This window comes from Capsicum annuum, chromosome 6 (assembly GCF_002878395.1).
Source record: "Capsicum annuum cultivar UCD-10X-F1 chromosome 6, UCD10Xv1.1, whole genome shotgun sequence".
In the NCBI taxonomy this organism is placed as follows: Eukaryota; Viridiplantae; Streptophyta; class Magnoliopsida; order Solanales; family Solanaceae; genus Capsicum; species Capsicum annuum.
This window is the reverse complement of record NC_061116.1, coordinates 223,908,762-223,930,540: the sequence shown is the minus strand read 5'-3', so window position 1 is coordinate 223,930,540 and position 21,779 is coordinate 223,908,762. Positions and strand designations below refer to the sequence as shown.

General features: G+C 31.2%; 2 protein-coding genes across 2 annotated transcripts; one reads left to right on the top strand and one right to left on the bottom strand.

The window, feature by feature from the left end:
- The first annotated feature begins 4,389 nt into the window (after positions 1 to 4,389).
- Positions 4,390 to 5,645, top strand: LOC107874610. Its single transcript, XM_016721373.2, has 2 exons — positions 4,390 to 4,589; positions 4,950 to 5,645. The coding sequence occupies exons 1-2, from the start codon at positions 4,490 to 4,492 to the stop codon at positions 5,090 to 5,092; spliced, it is 243 nt and encodes an 80-aa protein (XP_016576859.2). The 5' UTR covers positions 4,390 to 4,489; the 3' UTR covers positions 5,093 to 5,645.
- Positions 5,646 to 9,686: 4,041 nt separating this feature from the next.
- Positions 9,687 to 13,187, bottom strand: LOC107875468 (zinc finger CCCH domain-containing protein 66). The gene is made up of 2 exons (XM_016722200.2): positions 12,971 to 13,187; positions 9,687 to 12,116 (listed from the first exon to the last, which is right to left on the bottom strand). The coding sequence occupies exon 2, from the start codon at positions 12,095 to 12,097 to the stop codon at positions 10,031 to 10,033; it is 2,067 nt and encodes a 688-aa protein (XP_016577686.2). The 5' UTR covers positions 12,098 to 12,116; positions 12,971 to 13,187; the 3' UTR covers positions 9,687 to 10,030.
- Positions 13,188 to 21,779: the final 8,592 nt, after the last annotated feature.

Here is a 21,779-nt window from a genome sequence, read left to right as displayed (position 1 = left end):
CAAATGAATTAAAATAAGAAAAATAATGATCAGAAAGATTAATCATTCTGTCCATATTGAGTTAGTCTTGTATAGTTGGCCCATCAACTACAGACAAGTCTGTTGGGCTTGAGATATATATGTTGTCGGTTTTGATGTTTGATGTTGTTTGAAAGAGCACATTACAGCACTAAACAAGCACAATATCTATAGGGCCATATATAAGTGATTTTGAGAATTTTTATTTGTTGCCATATGTTGGTCAAGTATGAATTCAATATTCGAAAATGTAATACGCATTGCATTTCAGATTTAAAACGTTTAGCCAAACAGACTATTAATTACAGTGACTTGTGGTCATTTGCACAAACATCCTAATTATGCTATTATTTAATTCTTCTCTGATTTATATATTGGGACAAATTCTTCTACAAAGGAATTGAATATCAAAATTTAGCTTAATCGATTAATAACAAAAGAATTTAAAGATTAACCGCTCTAAAAGAAGCGCTTTACAAAAATGATGATAGTCTCGAACAGCTGAAGTTTTTACTTCCCTTGTCCCATGAATAAAATTTCAAATTTAATGAATTTTGCATGAAATAAGTTTGGGTCAAAAAATTTAAGACTACTCATTTTATGGCTATTGGGTGTAATTTCATGATGACAAAGGGTCATTGGATGCAAATAATCCCCACAAAACGCTATCCTCAACTCAACTCACATGGTTCAATTCAATTTTGGGTCCACTAATAATCCATCTCTTTTATGGCCCACGTACCTGAGTACGTTTCTCGATCGAGCTTATCATCATTCATCATTCACCTGATAAAATTATTGTCATGTGATCTGAAGGTTATGGGATTAAATTGTGGAAACTGTCTTCAGCAAAAATACTAGGTGAGAATAAGCTCCTTTTGTTCGATTCGATCATTACCGGACCTCACACATTGGAGGAACTTTAGTGCGCATGCTACCTGCACTTATCTGTTAGGATTTGTCCTGCATTTTTTACTTTACCTGATTTTTTCTCATTATTAGAATTACCTTTCTTGATGGGAAAAAGTTTCTATGTTGGAAAAGATTTCTTTTTGTACCTCTATAAATAAAAGATATCTCTCTTCTTAAATAACAAAATAACATCCACAAAATAGTTAATTAAGTCTTGTTCAGTGGAGATTTCTCTCAATAGACTTTATATTTCTTAATATTTGTTTTTATTATGTAGGTCGTCTGACCAAACACATGCATATTAATAATACCCTTTCCGTTTAAAAAAGAATGACCTACTTTTCTTTTTAGTCTTTTTAAAAAGGAATGACTCCTTTCCTTTTTTAGCAACTTTTTAATTTTAAATTTCCAGGCATATTTAAGACCACAAGATTGAAAAGCATTTTGATATATTTGACATATCTTTAATATAATACCACAAGATTCAAAAGTCTTCTTTATTTTCTTAAACTCCGTGTCAAGTCAAATTAGGTTATTCATTTTGAAACGGAGGGAGTATGCTTTTTCTTTTCGAATTATCACCTTCATAGTTTGCAAACTATAAGTTTTCGTGTGACGCCCTATCAATTCCAAATCCAACATTATCTACTACAATTATTATTTTCTATTTATTTGCTAGTTATTAGTATATTATTTGGGACTAATTCAGAGAGCATCCGAAAAATGCAATTGTGATACATTCAAGAAAATGATAAACCTAGATAAAATAACCAGTACTTTAAGCTTTAGCAACATTAATTCTAGTCTGTCAATTGTTGTAAGAACCTGGAATACAATAAATGATGGTTCTTAAGTACTCTATTATTCTTATAATTTATATTTAGTTTGCACGTAATACTCACATGCACCAATAGCAATTAAGTCAAATTGTATGCATGTAGTATTCTATTTTTTTTTAATAGTTGATGACTTGATGTTACACCTTAATTAATTTGCTGCCTGAAGGTATCAGAACAATTTCAGAATTTTGTTTAAATTTGTTTCCACTCTCAACTAAATAACTAAGATTTGACTTTATGATGAACTAATTTGGAATAGAAGTAACGCCTCATACTTGTCACTTACAAAACAAAATTTATGCATGTACATTAAATCATTTGTCATTTTGATAGCATTCTCATTAAAAATACTTTTTTTTTTAAAAAAATCTAACTGTGAATTAAAACAAGTTTACATGGAGGACATATATTCATATAGTATATCCCAACTTATCTGAAATTGAATCGTGATAGTTGTTATAGTATATCATGACAGCCTCAAACAGTGCTAGCTTCTATATACATGCAAACTTTTAAGGGTTATAAAATGGGCAGTTGCATCTTTGGGTGTGGTTGACTTGGTTTGAGGGGAGACTTCCAAAGAGGAGGTCGCGGTTTCGAGCCTCCCTAATACCTTCTCAATCTAGCTCGTCGCACGGGGTTTACCTAGTGTTGTTTACATTTCTCGTGTGGTTTACGAGCGATTGCACAGTGAGAGATTTACCCAGTGCGCACAAAGTGCTCACCACAGAGTGCTTACCCGAAGAGCAGAGGCTGTGACAGAGGTTGTAGCGGCTGCGGGTTTTCCTGGAGTTTCCAAAAAAAAAAAATGGGCAGTTTGCTATTTAATTACACTTTCTCCCAACTTTTTTCATAATTACATCAAATCCAATCCAGATACATAAGTAACAGATACATAACTAGCAAATTAATTGCCTATAAAAAAGGAAAATAATGATAAGAGATTAAATGACAGAGAGATTAATGAAATTTTAATTGGAATATATTTCTTAAATCTCTAAAAATTAGCAACAATTTCATAATTCAACTTTGAATCACCATCATCAACATCCTCCAATCACAATTCTCTCAAATCCTCTAAATCAAAATGCTGCACAAAAATACAAAACTAAATCAACAAAAAACGTCAAAAAAACTTATACGTACCTAATTCAAAACATATTATTGATAATGATACATAAGCTACTACGTATTTTTATTTTTTTTGGATGAACTATAAATACAATATGTATGTATCAGTGGTACTCAGTATTTTGATTATATCAGTTGCAAGACAATCCAAAATAATTTCAAAATTTAGTATGTATTAGATATAATGATATATCTCAGGAAAATTGATGTATGCATCATAATAAGTATGTTAAATGTATCAGGTGTAAATTAACCCAAATCACATGCAATTTTTTATTACGTATCATAAAATAATGCAATATATCATTAAAATTATCTATGTACCAGTTTGAGTATATTGATGTATCAGGTATAACAAGAACCAAAATCACATATGAATATTAGTATGTATCAGAAAGCACACAATGTCTTATTATCCTTAGAACTATGTATCAGATTCAGTAAAGTGAATGTATCAGATGTTAAAAGAACCTATATCACATGTAATTTCAGTCTGTATTAGAAAGCATGCAATATCTCAGTGTATTATACTTATGTATCAGATTCACCGTTTACATTACCATTAGTTAAATGTTCTACTATGATACATAATTATAATGTATATGGGAGAAATTTATCTATCAAATACATAAAAATCATATCTTCGTAATCAAATTTACCAGGCACAAACTCAACACCAACTTCAGTAGGAGTTGATGCATGCAATTTACTCGATTAATATTGTTAAAATGTTTAAAGAACACAAAATTGAAAGACGCTCTCCTTCAATTTTTTAACTAATTTACTTAAAAATCAAATGAAAAATAAACTAACCTCCAATTTATTTTGAACAATACTGAAGTTAATGAAGGTTGTGTGTGGAAGTTGTAACTTCAATGTTGATGGATTAGAGAATAAATAAGCTCTACGTTAAAAATAAAATTCTAGCTTAATTTGTGCCAATGTCACCGTGATTTAGAGAGAAAAATTAAGAGTTGTGTGTTGTGTACAATATTGGATAGTGAAATATCTGATAAAGAACTTGTTTAGAGATATAGAAGGAATTTTTGTAATTAGTTTAGTGGAATGGAATTTGAAGTAATATATAAAACTTAAGGTGTTGTTTTATGTAAATTTTTCCTATAAAATTAAAAAAAGAGTTTTTTGTTATAATTTTTTTGTTTTCTTTAAAATGAAGAGAAATTTTAATTGATGGTTTTATTTTGAGTAAAGGAAGCTACAACAAACTCGTTGACCCAAATTTGACGGATTATTATATAAACATGAGCATTTCCAAACAAAGTCGTAGCCACGTAAAGCTCATCATTTGCTAATAGTTATGTCAACTCTTCAACCAAAGGCGGATTTAGCATATCAAGTTCATCTTAATTAATTCAATATTTTAAATGTAGAATATAAATTTATATTATAAAAATCTATAAAGTTGCAATAAATAATGGATATGAGCTTATAATTAACTTTAAAGATATAACGAATTTAATGCTAAAAATCCATAAAATTTAAATTATGGATCCGCCTATATCTCCAAGGACCTTATTTATAAGTAGAGGAGGCTATTTGGGTTTTCTGTCTCATAATCTAAAGGGATTATGATGGTGGCTAGTTTTGGAATTCGACATTACTTACGTATTTTGTTTGTTCTTTCAATTATATTTTGTGTTTCAGCACGAAACTCCATTTCAATCTCAGGTATATACATATATATTTTGGGTCTTTATCACTTGTTATTTCTATAATCTTGATCTTATGTACAGGAGGAAGTAGCTAGGTTCATTCCAGCATGCATATAATCAATTGTTATAGAATCCTTATATAAGTCTTCAAATTATTCATTTGAAAAACTTGAAACTCGCACCATTCTTATTAAACAATTATATGATACACTCCAAAAAAGAAGTTTTTATCAGTGGTGGAACGACATAATATTACCTTTCTGTTCCATAAGATATACCACCTTAGTTAAAAAGTTAATTATTTTATTAAACTTGTGATCTTAAACGAGTTAGTATTATATGTTTACGACCTTTTCTTATATTCTTTGCGTGGCAGGTGACGCGATGACAATGTCACAAGTGCAGAGGAGATCACTGCTTTCAGTGGAGCTACAGGATTATGATCCACCATCTGCGAACCGCAACCACTATCCTCGCAAGCCGGGCAGGTCCAATGGTGGACATGGCCGTGGTCACTAGAACAGGCCATGGCTAGTTCACATGAACCTAAACTACAATATATAATTAGTACTAGTATATGATATATCTTAACTAGTACGAATAAAACACCCAAATTTGTAATGCAAATTAAACTAGTATACTCCTTGATCATACTCTATGATTGCTTATAGAGTAGTTACAGTATGAATTTAACGATAATATCTTTATGATTAATTAATAAAACGATGTTTGAGTTCTTGAATTGATATGTGAGAAGATGTTGCAAATGGAGATATTACATTTTCGATCAGTAGAGTCAGGATCAGTCCATTCCAGGTACTGGCCTTGTTTTTTTTTTTTTTCTTCTTTTTTACCAAATACGTAGTAATTGAAAAATAGCCACTATCATAAAACTTGAATTTCACGGGTGAAACTCCATAACATTAACGTGGAATTTAATTCAGGGAAAAGGACAGAAACGACACTTCAAATTAAACTATTTCCATGAAAAACCATGAAATTTAAATTCCACTTTCTAGCCATTTCAATTTACTGGTTTGTTCTATACCGTTTATACACACCTTCTATACAGTTTCTATACAAATCTTATACATCTAAATATTCTATACGAAAATTATACAGTCTTGATACAAAATTTATACAATAACTGTACCTTTTTTTTATTTACGCTTTTATGCAACAATTATATAATTTTCATACACTTTCTATATATTTTTTATATATATTTTATACATATACATATTTGATAGAACTATACACTTTCTATACATATATCTTATATAGATACATATTTTATTTAAAAATTATATAGTTTTTATATGATTTAATTATTATTTGTAAACAATTAAAAAAGTAGAATATTTGAACAGTTAAAAAATTTATGGAAAAAAAAATTGAAATATTTTTAAAAGGGCTGAATTGAACAAGTTGAATACTGTATCAATATTGTATATAGACTGTATCAGTATTGTATATGGACTGCGTAGGCCAAAATGACCCAAATTAGGAATGGCTATAAAGCGGAAATAGTATATCCGATTGGCCACTTTTTGAAAAGTTTTCAAACTTGGGCTATTTGTTTTAAAAAATGTTATAGAGTGTCATTTTTCCTTTAATTTATGAAATTTAAAACGAGGAGTAACTATTCTCAAAATTCAAAAATATGATAGCGAGTGTTTTGGATTGGATACCTACAGTGGGGGCCCATTATAGAGGCCCAAATGTGCTTGAAATAGACCCATTCCACACATATATTGGGCTCAAAGATTCACTGGACACTGATCCAGCTGGCCTGCAATTTGAGATTAATTGCATTTCCTTTTGGGATTAATTGCATTTTATTTACAAATATATGCATTTTCCTGGGATTAATTGCATTTTATTTATAAAATATATGCAATTTCGGATAAATCTTTTTCTAAATTTTCATTTTTCAACTCGTACTCATAACCTAATTTAAAAGATATATATACACCAAATAAATAATGTTAATTTCCACGTTTTGAATCGGAAAAAGAAGAAGGTGAAAATAATCTCTTATGGCTACTTACAAAGTGAGTTGAACGAAATCATATTTTAATAACTTTTATGAGTAAAAGTGAAGATCTAATGTAAAAGGGACATAAATAAAAAAAAAAATTGTAATCAGCTGCAAAATAAAATTTTCAAATAAGTACTCCCTCCGTCCCATTTTACCCGTCTCAAATTGGGATGACACAACTATTAAGAAAATAATGATTGGTAATGTAATTTTATCATTTTGCCCCTCTTAATTGTGTCTTGTTGTTATTTCTAATATTGATGGATGACTAATACCAAAACACTATTTATATTCTTAATGGTGTACTCTTAATAGTATTCCTCTTTGCAACATTTTTCAAGAATGCTAATAATAAGGAGTAATCAATTACACTAAGGGTATAATGGAAAAAAAAAAAATTGTCTTATCTTGATAAGTAAAAAAGAATAAGTAAAATGGGATAACAAATTAAGAAATTTGGGACGCATAAAATGGGACGGAGGGGTATCAAATATTAATAGTCTCGTTTTATTTATTATGTATGATTGCTATTTAAGAGTCAGTTAATTATTCCTTTGAAAATAATTTTTGATATTTGATCTTAATTATAAGAGATTAGTATATAGTACCTCTAGATAAGTCTGTTTTGAAAAAAGAAGAAGCAAGAATTGATATTCAATTTAACGGGAGATTAATCATAACCTAGCTATGGAATGGACAAAATAAATCTTGTTTAAAATGATTTTTTCATTTCTCTTAGGACATGCCCTCTAAAAAGCTCAACATTCAAATCAAAGTGTCCTCAGGAATAAAAATAATAGTAATAAATTTTGATGATGTCTGAATTAACACAATCTTAACTTTCATAAAATCGACTAGCTCAGTACAAAAAATCCTAACATTATTCTAAATAATTTTTGACACTCGATTTATAGCGGATGCTGATGTACGAGCTTTACCCCTATTTCGATTCATCTCTATCGATTGCAGTGGCCCTAGTAGTGAGTACGCACTCGATTTCTTCCGACGCGAAATTAAATTAATTAATCGAATTTAAATAAAAAGACAATTTTTTTTTTTTTGTTTGTCTAAAGTCCACATTGCCGGCCATATAATCTGTCCAAGTATAAACGTCAATCGATTATCCAATGGATAAGTTGGGGCGGCTAAGGACAATTTCTATATCATTATCTATGCTTTTTCCAAATCTTTTCCTGCTTTTGACTTGTATGCCAAGTGCCAACTGATTAATTAAACAATTTAACGAGCCCACTTGTTTGAACTTGTTTCCCAAGATTGCATCACATATTCATTGTACCTCTTTTTCTTCTTCACAATGTGTGAATTTGGCCTGCCAATAGCACTTGGAATTGTCACCTTTCTTCCTGTCCTTTTTTCTACATGGTCATTTAATATTCATCGATTCGATTAAATTTATATTTCTATCGTGAAAGATCTATAAAATATATTTTAGAGAAAATACATCATTTTCACCTCATACTATACAAGAAAAGTTTAAGCTACACCTAAATTATATAAGTTACCTATTACACACCTTAACTATATAAAAGTGATATTATTACCTCCCCGCGACCCTCATTCTAAGCCGCGTCTGTTACACTTATTTTAGGCGCGTCCAGCCTATTAAATAACAAAAGTAAACGCCTAAAAATATTAAGGGAAAAGACATTGTTTTCACCTCAAACTATAGTCGAAAAGTCGAATCCACACCTAACTATATAAGTGACCTATTACACACTTTAACTATAAAAAAAAATAATACTTTTTACTAACGTGGTGCTGACGTGGCAGCACGTGTAAAACACTACACCACATGCAAGTGGTGGTAGCCTGATAGGAGTTTCACTTTTTTATAGTTTAGGTGTGTAATAGGTCACTAGTATAGTTTAAGTGTGGCTTCAACTTTTCGGGTATAGTTTGGGGTGAAAACGATGTCTTTTCCCTATATTTTATTATAAATATTTTAATTATGAGTATTTGACGTAAGAAATTCATTGAATAATTAAAATCTTGAATTAATATGCTCTAGATTCTAGCTCCGTCTCTACGTGAAAGATCTTTAAGACCAATTAAAAATAAAAAATCTAATTCATCACATTGCATTTCTTTGTGATATTCTTAGATAGCTTCTTATTTAGATAGGTAGATGATAGTCAGGATATAGTTATTTTCTTACTGAATCAAATAGAAAGGGGAAACAACTAGCAAAATCATTCAGACTTGCGAGATGCAGCTTAAAGTATGACGTCTTGAGCATTAAATTATCTTTGTGAAATTGAACTGCTAGTGAAAGAATTGCCTACTACTCATTTTCCAACAATCCAAATTGCTATCAATTATCAACTTATATCCTCAAAATAAGGAACTATTTATACGTTGTTGAATGGAAATAAGATTTTTTAATTACTTTACTCTCTCTCCCTATTAATATACCCATACATAGCATCGAAATAAACTATTTATACTTTATTCTTGTCATGATTCCGTGTTCAGTGTTGTATTACGAATCTGTGTGCTTTTCCCTGCTTTCCTCTGCTTTATATTACTTATGGGTGCCGTATTTATGTTATGTAATCTGCTTCTGTGCTGCACTATGTGTTTGTGTGGTATCTCGTGCCTTGAGCCGAAGGTCTATCGAAAACAGCATTTCTATTTCATCAGAGGTAGAGGTATGGACTGCGTACATCTTACCCCCTCAGACCCCACTAGGTGAGAATACACTGGATTTGTTGTTGTTGTTGTTAAGAAAAAACTTGGTAGTGTTAGAACACCTCACAGGAATGAGAGACAAGGCTAAAGCGAGCCAAAAGAAAAGATCTTTTATGTATTATCATGCATAATCTCAAATGTAACCAATTTTGATATAATCCTGCGATTAGATCTAATGATTAATCATTCATGGTCGTTGATAATCATGCATCCCTCGTGCCTTATCCTGATTATTTTTTTCTGAGTTATTTCAGTTTGTAAGGAGCACAAACCAGTACACAATACCAAAGAAAGGAATTGAAGTGTCACCTTCACCTCCTTGTATACTTAATTAATTCACACAACAGAATTAGGATAGTATAATTTGATAACTTGCTCTTGAATCAGAGACATTTCATCTGTGTTATTATTCATTGTCTTGTTACATAATCTGTAGTGATGAGATTATAGCAGACAATCAATTCAAAATTCAGAAGAAAAAAAATAAAAAATAAGAGACATATTTGAAGGAGCAGAATTTTTCCACCCTGCCCAAAGACCTTTCTAGATCTCTCTCTCTCTCTCTCTCTCTCTCTCTGCTTATCAGACTAGAGTATCCTTTCATCAAGGAGATGGTGAATATGAAAAAAGAATTCAAAAAAATTGCAAAAGAACTTGTTAGATAATACTCCAAGAAAGAATATGGCGCCTGAATCCAATCTTCACCATCAATGCACAATCTGCTCCTGCTCCATGTATAGCTGGTCTACCCATGTTGGAGTTGCCTCAGAACCTCGACTAGCATTCAAACGATACTGTTGATCCTCCATCGCCAATTGTCTAGCAGGGGAATCCAAAGGCTGAACCCAAGAGACATCAGACTCAACAGAAGAGTCTGAGACCGAGCCTTCATTTGTAGGAAACCTATTGCCACTGTTCCGTAAACCAAAGGAAGCAGATTTTCTCAACTTATTGAGCTCATCCTTCTGGATGCCCCAGTCCAATTTACCATCAGGTGATCCCCAACCTGAGAGGTTAGAAGGCATAGCGGAAGCATTAGAAAGACGGCCTACAGCACTTCGATCAATGAAACTCTGGCTTCGCTTGGCAAATGCAGCGGACCTTGAACTCGAAGCTGCGGTTGCTGCAGCAATGGATGCATCAATTCCATATGAAGATGATGTCCTGAGAGACGGTGAAGATTGACCGGAAGAATAGCTTGTCATATGTTGCTGGTTCATATTTTGTCGCATCTGCATCCCTTTGGGAGATTGCAGATGGGGTGATACAGCATCGAGTGATAGCCCTTGCAGCTGAGACAAAATTTTGGAATCAAGGGTTGCTAAGATATCGTCGAGATTAGTTGGTTCCAATCCACCATGCCTACCAAGTTCACCATTTAGATCATTAAAAGAAGTTGCAAACGTAGCAGCTTTCGCTGAAGAGCCATTCCACCTGGATGGCGAAGAAAGCGCAGATAAGTCATCCATCAGCTGATCTTGCCTCAGATAACCATTACCTAACTCCATATGTCTGGCATTAATTGAAGTTTTTAACCGACTAATAGGCAACTGCAAAGTTGGAGTTGAATGGCTGGACTGCCCAGGCCATAAAGATCCACCCACAGAAGAAGCTCCTGCAGAAGGAGACATAGGTGGAGTTGAAGTAGGAGGCATCATAACTGATGGAGAACCAAGGGCTAGTGGAGTAATCGATGAGATATCCAATGAAGTCGTGCCATTGGAATATGATCTAGGTGAAAGCACAGCAGACCCTGTGGAAGGATACAAGGGGCGAAGCTCTCCAGGTTTGTGAGCAAAGAAACATACCCTCCTATTGCAATTTGTTTCATCCTTGCACATACGGGTCCGGTACTGTGCAGGGTGAAGCCAGCACTCAAAAATACCATGTGCATACTCACAAGCATCTGCCCTCTGGCATGTTCCCTTGCGAAAGTCTGGACAAGGGACACAGCTATAGTGGTATTTACTAGGATCCCGCCTTCTAGCGTTTTCACCAGGGTGAACAAATGGGCACTCAGTCCAATCATGGGAATATGCTCTTGAGCATGGTTTCACCTTAAATATGTACATTCTGAAATCATCAGTCCCATATATCCCATTCTTTATGTCTGGAAGAGAGGGATCGACAGGATACTCTTTCTTCTCGCTCCCAAATTTAGACACTGTTGGAGTCAACAACAGTTGTTCTTCTGCTTGTTCAGAAATGATCTGATCAATGCATCCACTTCCTTCACCCTCATCACCGCTGTTTCCTCCGAGCAAGTGCTCTAGTATCTTCCTCCTAGAGTTAAGGCAACGACCCCGAGATGAGATCAGGTCAACAGCCCGTTTTCCGTCTGCATCTACCAAATTCGCATCAGCAGAAGCATCAAGCAAGAGCTTGACAACCTCAGGCAAAGCTGAAGAGCCACCAACAATTGCACAGTGAAGCGCTGTAGCCCTATCCGAACCACAAGTTTGATTAACATCAACACAACCCTTCTCAAGAATATAATTTAGCACCTGTTTGCTACCAAAAGTAGCAGCAACCATAAGGGGTGTCCTCTCTTCATATCCCATCTTCTTTACACCAACTTTTCTAACATACCATAACCCCACCTCATTGATGTCATGGCCCTCCTCTTCTACCGCCTTTTGGAAGTTTCTTATATCATCTGAGGCCGATAACTCGAGCAAAAGAGAGAAATTAGGGACAAGTTCTTTTTGATCCTGAATTTTAGCTTCCATGGCTAAATCAGCAGAACAGACTCGACTCCCGGAACCACTACACATGAATAGGGTCTGTGCTTCTCTACAACATTGTACAACAGAACATTTAGTACAAAATATTATCAAATTTTTTACCAATAACAAAAAACCTGTAGCAAGCATGATCTTCCAATTAAATTTTAAAACCCCATTAGTATATAATTGACATAAAAATAATAAAAAAAGCAAGATGAACATAAATCTGTTACTCTTAATGCATGAGCTGCTCAAACAAGTTAGTATACAGATTTTAGCAAGGAAGCATCAATCTTAAGGTTAAAAAGTTCCAATTTTTGAGCACTAAAGTCCAAATTATCTGAATTTACAGCTACTGCGATCAATAAAGTTAAAGCAATTTACAAATAAGAATCTTCCTTGAGATCCTAATCATGGTAGAATCGAACAGAAATGGTCAAAAAACAAACCTAACTATCAGTTTTTTTGCCACTTTCACCCTTAAACTATCAGTTGTTCCCACCTGATATCACTATTTATGTATTACAACACATCTAAAAGCTTATTAATAACCCAACTATCGTTATTCCTTGTTCCTACCTAAACTATTATCATCTACTCAACTAGGCGTGCTTAATAGATAGATGTAATTAGGTTGTGAAAGTTCCGAAAAAAAAGTGATGAATCAAATGTGTTTTTGACCATTAATTCAATAGAAAAAAAAAGGAAACAATTTAAGGCAGGGGGCAGAGGTATAACCCTTTAATTAGGACAAACCATTTTGTTCGAACTTTATGTTAAGAAATTCATTAAATATGTACACATAATAATTTAAAACTAAATTATAATGGTATTCTAAAATCCAGAACTGAATGATCCAACAAATTAACAATATTAGTAATACATACATAAGAAGAAAGAAAGTATGAGAAGCATGCATACCTCGAAGTGTTGGAGAGAGAGATAGAGAAAAGAGCAACTCACGAACAAGAGATGAGTTGGTAATGGAGGGAACTGGAGTTGCTCCTTTTAACAACAACAAAAACGTACGACCCATCAAAGAGTAGGACAGGTGGAGAGAGAGAGAACGCAAAAATTGAATGTACTACTATTTATTAATTAGTGTAGAAGAAAATATTTTCTCTCGTGACCTCACTTTTCTTCAAATGCAAATAAAGATGAAATGCAGATGAAATGAAATGCAAATTCCAAAAAGGTGGGCTTTGTGCTGATGGAAATTGGAGACTTGGAAACAAGACTACCAAGTTGACTTCATTCACGAATAAGTTAATACTCCCTCCTCAGTTTCATTTTAGTTCTTCCTCTTTCTAAAAATATTTATTTCAATTTAGTTATTCCTGAAATTAAGAGTATTTTATTATGTTCTTTCAATACTGTCCTCAATATTAAATAATTAAATAAAGTATATTTACTCAAATTTATATTTTCAACATATAATTAATAAGACTAATTTGATAAAATAAATATTTTCTTAAGGGGAGTATCAAGTTAAAAAGGGTCAAATATTTTGGATGTATACAAATAGATTCTTAAACTTGTATAAAGTTAAATAAGTAGAGTTAAAGTAGCCACAACTTTGCTCGGCTAATTGAATGGAGTTCCCGGATTTAAAAAATCAAGTTCAAGGACACGTTGCGTGGTAATAGTCAATTCAAGGAGCTGAAACTAAGATAAGAAACTTCCCCTTTTTTTTGAGGACTTCTTTTCATCGCCTGTGAATTGATTGGGTTGAAGTGAGACAACTTCTCGGTAGAGGTAGTCAAGCTAAGAGCTAGAAAGTAGCAATTCGGTTAAAAGTCACCTTTCTTGGAAGATTCAATTCATTAGATAAGCCACATAACTATGACTAATAGCATAGGAGCGATAATGGATCTAACTCGGCATGAGAGGAACAAAGTGATTGAAAGCGCATTTCCCATTTTCCAATACAATTAGAGAGACTTTGTAATAACGCCGCCTAAAGTTCTAGCCATTGTTTCAAGCTCTACTCTTGGAGATGACCCCACCAAATGTGATCAACTTTGCATCTACACACATCCTATGTAGCGTTCTATGTGACAAATTTTTATCCTACATAAACATCTTACGTGTATTAAGACACATAAGACATCGCGTCTACTTGTTGAAATTTATATAATTTTAAATATCTGCTTGTCACGCTCAAAATTAGAGGTCAATAAATATGATTTAATGTCAAATTAAAAGGAAATATTTTTGTATTATGTCTTAACAAAATATTTATCTAAGGAGGGAATTTCTCATCCTTCACAATTAACAGTTACTAGCTTAAAAATATACTTTTTTTTTATTAAGATATATAACTAGTAGTTATGACCGATGAGAAATCAACCATACTTCTATGCTTATAAGTTTTAAGTTATAAATGTTATAAGTTGAGGATGACCAACTTAGCATTTTTGATTGATTTTGATTACTAATAATTTTAAAACACTTATAATTATGATTAATTAATTTATATCTTTAGCTGTTAAAAGTTCAATGAGTCAAAACGGCCGGATAGGATTCGAGTGCCGATTTTGTTGGTTTGCTTTGGCCACGAGAAGACGTATGGAACTTTAGTTCCTCAAATAAAGAGTATCTATTAATTATCACAACGCAATTTAAAAAGAATAATACTTCATCCGTCTCATTTTACTCGTTTCAAATTGAGATGACACGGTTATTAAGAAAAATAATAAATAACATAGTTAGTTTACCATAGTATCCCTATTAAATGATGTTTACATTTTAATTTAAAGAAAAATTATTTAATGCAAAAGGTAAAATATGAAGAAAAAAAATTGTCTTATCTTGATAAGTAAAAAAGGACAAGTAAAATAAAATAAAAAATTTGGAGCGAATAAAATGGGACGGAGGAAAATTATCAGAATTTTAAGAAACTCCTAAAATCAAAAGTGAAAGAGATGGGTGATGAAGCACATTGGAAATGTCTTACAACAAGTGAATTAACGTGGAAGATGTATATGTGCTCATTTCCATTGGTCCACCCCCTGTTTTTATTTTATAAATAATATATGAGATAATTTCAATTTCAAAAATCAAGTTTTAAAAACTTTTAATGTAGAATCCTACATGCAATTTTAAAAAATTAAAATAAAATTATATATTTAAAAATTATTAAAAAATTTAGTATAAGTTATTGGGAGATATACATTAATCAAGATGAAATGGATACCGAAAACATTCACTTTTATTTGTTCATTTGACTTTCACGTTCTTAAAACATAATAATTGATAGAGTATTTTATCACATAATTCTTGCAACTATTCTTTACAAAAAATCGAGAAATAATTGTTGCTTAAGGTAAAATATAAAAAATAACATATTACAACTACAACAACAATAAACTCAGTGTATTCTCACACAGTGAAATTTGAGGAGGATAAATGTATACAATCCATACCACTATCTCCGAAGAGGTAGCAAGGTATTTAAAAAAAAAAAACATATTAAAAATAATAAAACAAAAAAATAAAAATAAAATATAGTATTTTCAATATAGTTATGCTTTCATTGTGTGTAATTTTTTTTCTCATCCTGTATTCGGTGTCCATATTGGAGCCTCAATTAATTGAGATCGTGTGTTGCCAGTGGCGGATCTATATGCATTCCAGGGGTTTATCCGAACCCCCTTCGTCGGAAAATTATACTATTTTTACATAGTAAATTCTTTTTTATGTATAAATAGTAGAGGTTGAACCCCTTCGACTAGTCCGTATATGTACTACTGAACCCCTCACTGAAAATCTTGGACCCATCCTTGCGCATTGCAGGACTTATTAAGATGACAATGCTCCCCAACAGAGTTTTCTTCATACCCAAAATCGAATCCTCAATATCTGATTAAAAATAAAGCAGCCTCATCTACCGTAACACAATTGGATATGCTTACATTGTGTTGGTGACGCCTATGGTGGACTGACTTTAATAGTTGGGTGGAGTAGAAGATGATTGTGACAAAGATGCGCACTGCGAAGACGTGGAAATTATCGACGCAAACACACAAAGAGAGGAGAGAGATTGTCGAGTTCGGAGCCTCCAATTATTTTCATTCTCTAGAACCTCCTTTCATTTTCCCCTTTGGTACGGCACTATGTATATTTGGATTTTGTTTTAAATAAAAATATACTTTCTAAAAAGGTTTATCAAAAATTGGTACTACTACTAATAATGATGGGTGAAAATTTATGGTTTATGATGTGGGTTTAGCATTAAATATAATTTATTATTATATTTTTTAAAATATTATAAAAGATTGTAAAAATTATCTCAATTATTCACTATTTCAATATAAAATGGACGATGGGAGTAATTATATATTTATCTTTAAAATCTATTTAATAAAATAGAAATTATAAACTTCAGAACTTAATAATGTCAAATATTTAGAATTCAGGATCCATATTAAATTATGAACTCCGCTTTATTATGTTAGCCAATGGCATAGTGTTTTGCCGAATTTTTTGACACCAAATTGATAATAATAATAATAATAATAATAATAATAATAATAATAATAATAATAATAATAATAATAATTCTTTAAGTGTTGGTTAGAGGACTAATATAAATTTATTGAAAGATGAGTTAATTAAATATGACATTTGATCAAAAGTGAGCAAAGGTTTTTCTTCCCGATTGTACAAAAAATGTTTTTCACAGAGAATATTTTTTAGCTACTAGACACTGAAAGTGACTTATTTTGTGAAAAATAGTTAAACATTTCGGCCATTTTAATCGACGAGCACAATTAATTTGACCGTCTTGTCAATATCGCTTTAACTAAACTAAAATTAGTATGTGGATTCATCACTAATATTGTTTTAGATTAACTGTAATAAGAGAGTTTTTAGGCTCAATCGTAAAAGCTAACTGATCCCGAATAATGAAAGTGACATTAGCACTAATTAAGCTCCTCCACAAAATCATAGGATATTTATAAATCTACTTTAAAAAGAAGGGATTAGGGACATAATTTTGTTCAATATCTAAGTTAGTTCTTGTTGTCCCTTTGGGTACATATTTGATAAAAATCTAAGTTAGGTCCTCTTGTAATTTTTCCATCAGATGTGAACTAGTATACGATGAGGTTCTATTTACTTTAAAATAGAAGGATATAGTCTATGTTGTTTGAACTCTTTAAAAATGTCAATGAATGTGTGTCGGATTCTTCTGACGCATTTTTAAAGAATCCGACACTGGTGCATGTTGAATTCTTTAAAAATGCCAAGGTGTGTGTCGGATTCTCCAATGCTAAACGTATTTTTAAAGAAGCCGACACTGATAAGGCATCAAATTAGGTGAATAGTTTGCCCAACTTAAGATATAATACATTATTTCTAAACAGAGGTGGAGCTAGCCGAACCCCCTTCGACGGAAAATTATAATGTTAATATATATGGTTAAAATAATTTTTATTTATATATTCTAGATATTGAACCCACTTCGATGAGTTTTTCTTCAGATTTTAAACCCCTAAACAAAAATCCTGACTCCGCCTCTGTTTCTAAAACATTGCATGCATTTCTCTTGGTGGAAAAATTCTTTTGCTATGGATTGTAGTTGAACAACTGAAATAGAATAATTTTAATAGGAAGATTTATTATCTAACCTACCTATGAACATCTCTTTAAAATGATTTGACTTTAGTATTCTTTGTTTCCAGTACTGGTGAACTACAAGGAACTGTAAGATCAATGGAAGTTCTTAAGATATACAAGTGTGCATTGGAGATGGAACTTGAATATGCAATCGAATATTAAAAATAGCTTTTCATTCGTTATTATAAGTTTGGCTCATCTATACTATCGCTTGTAAAGGTTATGTCACTATGATTACAAAAAAGTTCATTTCTGTCATTGTTTTGCAACAATAATTTTGTAAAACTATTTTTGCCACATGACCTCTTATTAGAAATCTAAATCAATCAATGTTAAAAATCGTACCAATTAAATGAAATCCGTCGTAATTAATGGGTTTGATTTTTATTTTTAATTAGTTTGATTTTTATTTTTAATAAGTCCAATTTTATTTTAACTTTGTGGATCAAATTTTATTGTAATGAGTTCAATTTTATTTTTTTATATTAAGTAATATTGGTTGATTTGAATTTGGTAACGTGGATCTCTAATAAGAGGCCATGTGACAAAACTGATTTTGCAAAAGTTACCGTTATAAAATAATGACACAAATGAACCTTTCTGTAATGATGATGACATAAATGAGTCAAATTTTTAACAGATGTCATAAATGAGTCATTTCTAATAATTCAATGACATATTTGAGTTTTTTTCTAATTCAATTGGGCTTTTTCTAAATGTGAATCAACATTTTAATTGGTAATATGTTAATATAATATTTGTAATGTTTATGATTGAAATCTAAAAGAAAACAAAATAAAAAATGTATTAACAGAACAATATTTTCCTATTTAAAAAAAAAATAGAAATAGGAAAAGATAAAACATTAAATATAAAATGATTTTTTTTTTTTTAAAAAAAAAAGCACTAGAAAAGAAAACTAATCTTGTTACAGAATATAAAAACATTCCTTAATTATTAGAGATTTTATTTGCAAATAATATGGGATAATGGAAAGACTCATTTATTAGGCGTGAATTAAGGGGGCGCAAATTAGTTTTTTTTTTTATTTTACATCCAGAATATTTTAACAATTTAATAAGGTTATGCTAATGTGGTAATAAAGATTTGACTATAATTGATATAATTAAACTTTGGCTAAAACTCAGCAAGGTATATTTGAATGTTGTATAATTTAATATTGTATATTTACGTATCTTCTCTTTTATAAACATGATACCATTAAAGGGGATCTTGAAGCTTTGGTCCTACATAATTAAGTCTTTAAAGACTAACACTTAGGGGTGTTTAGTCTGCGGTACTAAAGTTAATAATTTTGGGATAAAATAATAATTTTGGATAAAAATTTAAACCACTCATTTGGTTGTAAATATTCGGGATAATTTATCCCGAAACTAATAATTAGTCTCGGAATAAGTTATCCATTCAATTGGCGGGATAACAATCTCAAGACTATTTTTCTTTGGTATAAAATTATACAATAACTAAAATACCCTCAAAACCTAGGACTTCATTTCACACATCATCTATATATATATATATATATATATATATATATACTAGTATTTTAATTATGAATTTTAATAAAAGTTAAATACTTAATAATTTTGACATAAATTTTATATTTACATTAAAAACTTATTAGTAATATATAATAGTTTATTAAAAATTTAAATCTAAAATTCAAAATTCTTATTCCATCATTATTTTCAATTATCCGCTTTCATTGACCCGCCTCACATAAAAATATCAACACCATTGTTGAATTACATATTTTAAATTAAATAATTTTTAATCACTTGAAAATTGATATGGTATATATAAAATGAATTTTAATATATTATATGAGTGATATGTGTTTAAATGAAATGAAATAAACAATAAATCCTCTTTTACTTTAACAAACTTAAGTTGGAAATTTTTATTTCAAACTAAATAAAATGTAGTAAGATTTTTTTAAAACACATACGGCATAATCATGCTAAAGTACGTGAAAAAAAATTAAAATTAAATAAGATAAAGTTTTATTTTTAAAATACACACGATATAATCATAAAAATGTGCACACACAAAAAAATTAAGTTAAATAAAATGAAAGTTTTATTTTTAAGAATAAATATTTAAAGCTTGAAAAGAAATTATATAAAAAAAAAAGTTAAATAAGATGGAGGGTATTTTTGTAATCAATTAATTAACAAACACTCAATAAAAAATAATCTCAGAATAACTAATCCCAATATAACTTATCTCATCATAACTGGTTTCCAAACCAAACGGCTCCTTCCATCTAGTATTTTTTTTTGGCAAAGTATAACTTCTAGTTGTAATGTGCACATAAATTTATTTTGCCTATGATGCAAGTAGGAATGTCAATGGTGCGGTGCGGTGTGGTGCGGTGTAAGTTTTTTCTAAATTCGCATAAATCCGCCCTACATTCATATCCGCTCATATCCGCACCGCACCGCCCCATGTTTTATTTTTTTTCTCTTTTTTTGAAAAATTCATAACTTTATTGAAAATCATAATATTTTCAAATCTACAACCAGAAAATAATAACAAGAAGTTTCTATCATATCACTTTTCACTAAGAAATTGTCAAAAAAATCACGTGTACAAGTAATAATCAAATATCATATTTTTTTAAAAATGAATAGAGATATTAAAAAAACTATAAAATTATTTATTTGTAGTGTTATACATGTCATTTTAAATATCATAAAATTTTAAGTAAAGAATACATATAATTTTAGGTATATTCACGAGAATAATACTAATTTTTAAATTTTTTAATTTAAACCCGCATATACCCGCAACCCGCACCGCATCGCACCATTTAAAAAAAAAACTTACTTTAACCCGCACTGCACCTACACCGTCCCACATAGCTTAAAACCCGCACTGCATCGCACCCACAATGCTCCATTGCCATCTGATGCAAGAGATCGGACATTTCAAGAAGTTGCAAACACGAACGATGGTGTAATGTGTATTCTGTTGAAAAAAATGCTACAATATTGATGTTCGAACTGAAATTATTAGTAGTTAGAGAATAGCTGTCACAAACACTATGTCGTGGCAAGTCACTGCTTTGAAAGCAATTTTGGCCCGACTCTGGTGTAAATCCTTCTAACCGGTCGCTCCCCAAAGTTCCACAACTACTTCCAAACACGTGCACTTGTGCCTGAAAGTTTGGAGGTTGCCTAAACCAATTACCCAAAAATTGTCAAAGAATAAGAAGCCAAGATTAAGGTAGAGAATTGATGATGGAAAGAGAGTATTTTGTTTTCTATGTTTTCTTACATCTTTAGTTCTCAAATGATACTCCTTAAATAGTTATACCATTTACGTTTCATCCATCAAAAGAGTGAATGAAGACAAACAGAGTTAATGTACATAAATTAACATTACTCTTAAATTAATGACAAAGTCATGATGTCTAGTAACTTTTAAGATTTGTGAATGTCTCTTTATTAATCGTCATTTAAATGAATATATATTTATGAAGTGGAAACTCTCTCATCCTATATGACTTACGGATGTTTACACATATTTATTACAGTAAGTTAAAAGAATTTTAATCTTTGCATTAATTAAGAAGGAATTATCCTTCAATCCCCCACTAATACAAAGATAAAGAATGGAATAATTTTTGGGCAAAAGGAAGGAACATGTACTTAAGTGTCAATATCTTTCGATTTGAATTGACACATAGTGATATGAGGCAACAACAAATATCCAAAAAGTGAAGTACTCTTGAACTAGATGGACATAAGTTAAGACCACCACAACACATACCATATCCTTGATTTTAAGCAACCTCTGTGATACTACAAAGTACGTTTATGGTCATACACACAAACCTTGGGTCTCATGAGTGCTCTAGAAAGATAACCCAAGTCTTTCATAAAAAAGTGACCAACCTTTTACACTCACGTAGGTGATCCATCAAGTCTATCTCATAGACCACCTTAAGGCTATGGATCATTAAGAGTAAAAATAAGTTCAACCTTATAATACACTACCTCACGCCATAGGGATAGAATATGTAGTGTTTATTAAAGACCTATATGACTTCGTTTTACCCCAAATGGGTATCCACCATATTACC

What these genes read in the sequence shown, in the direction of transcription:
- LOC107874610 (XM_016721373.2), top strand. Translation starts at nt 4,490, where the DNA reads ATGATGGTGGCTAGTTTTGGAATTCGACATTACTTACGTATTTTGTTT. An exon ending in AAACTCCATTTCAATCTCAG is followed by an intron (nt 4,590 to 4,949) that starts GTATATACATAT and finishes TTTGCGTGGCAG; the next exon opens with GTGACGCGATGACAATGTCA.
- LOC107875468 (XM_016722200.2), bottom strand. Translation starts at nt 12,097, where the DNA reads ATGTGTAGTGGTTCCGGGAGTCGAGTCTGTTCTGCTGATTTAGCCATG.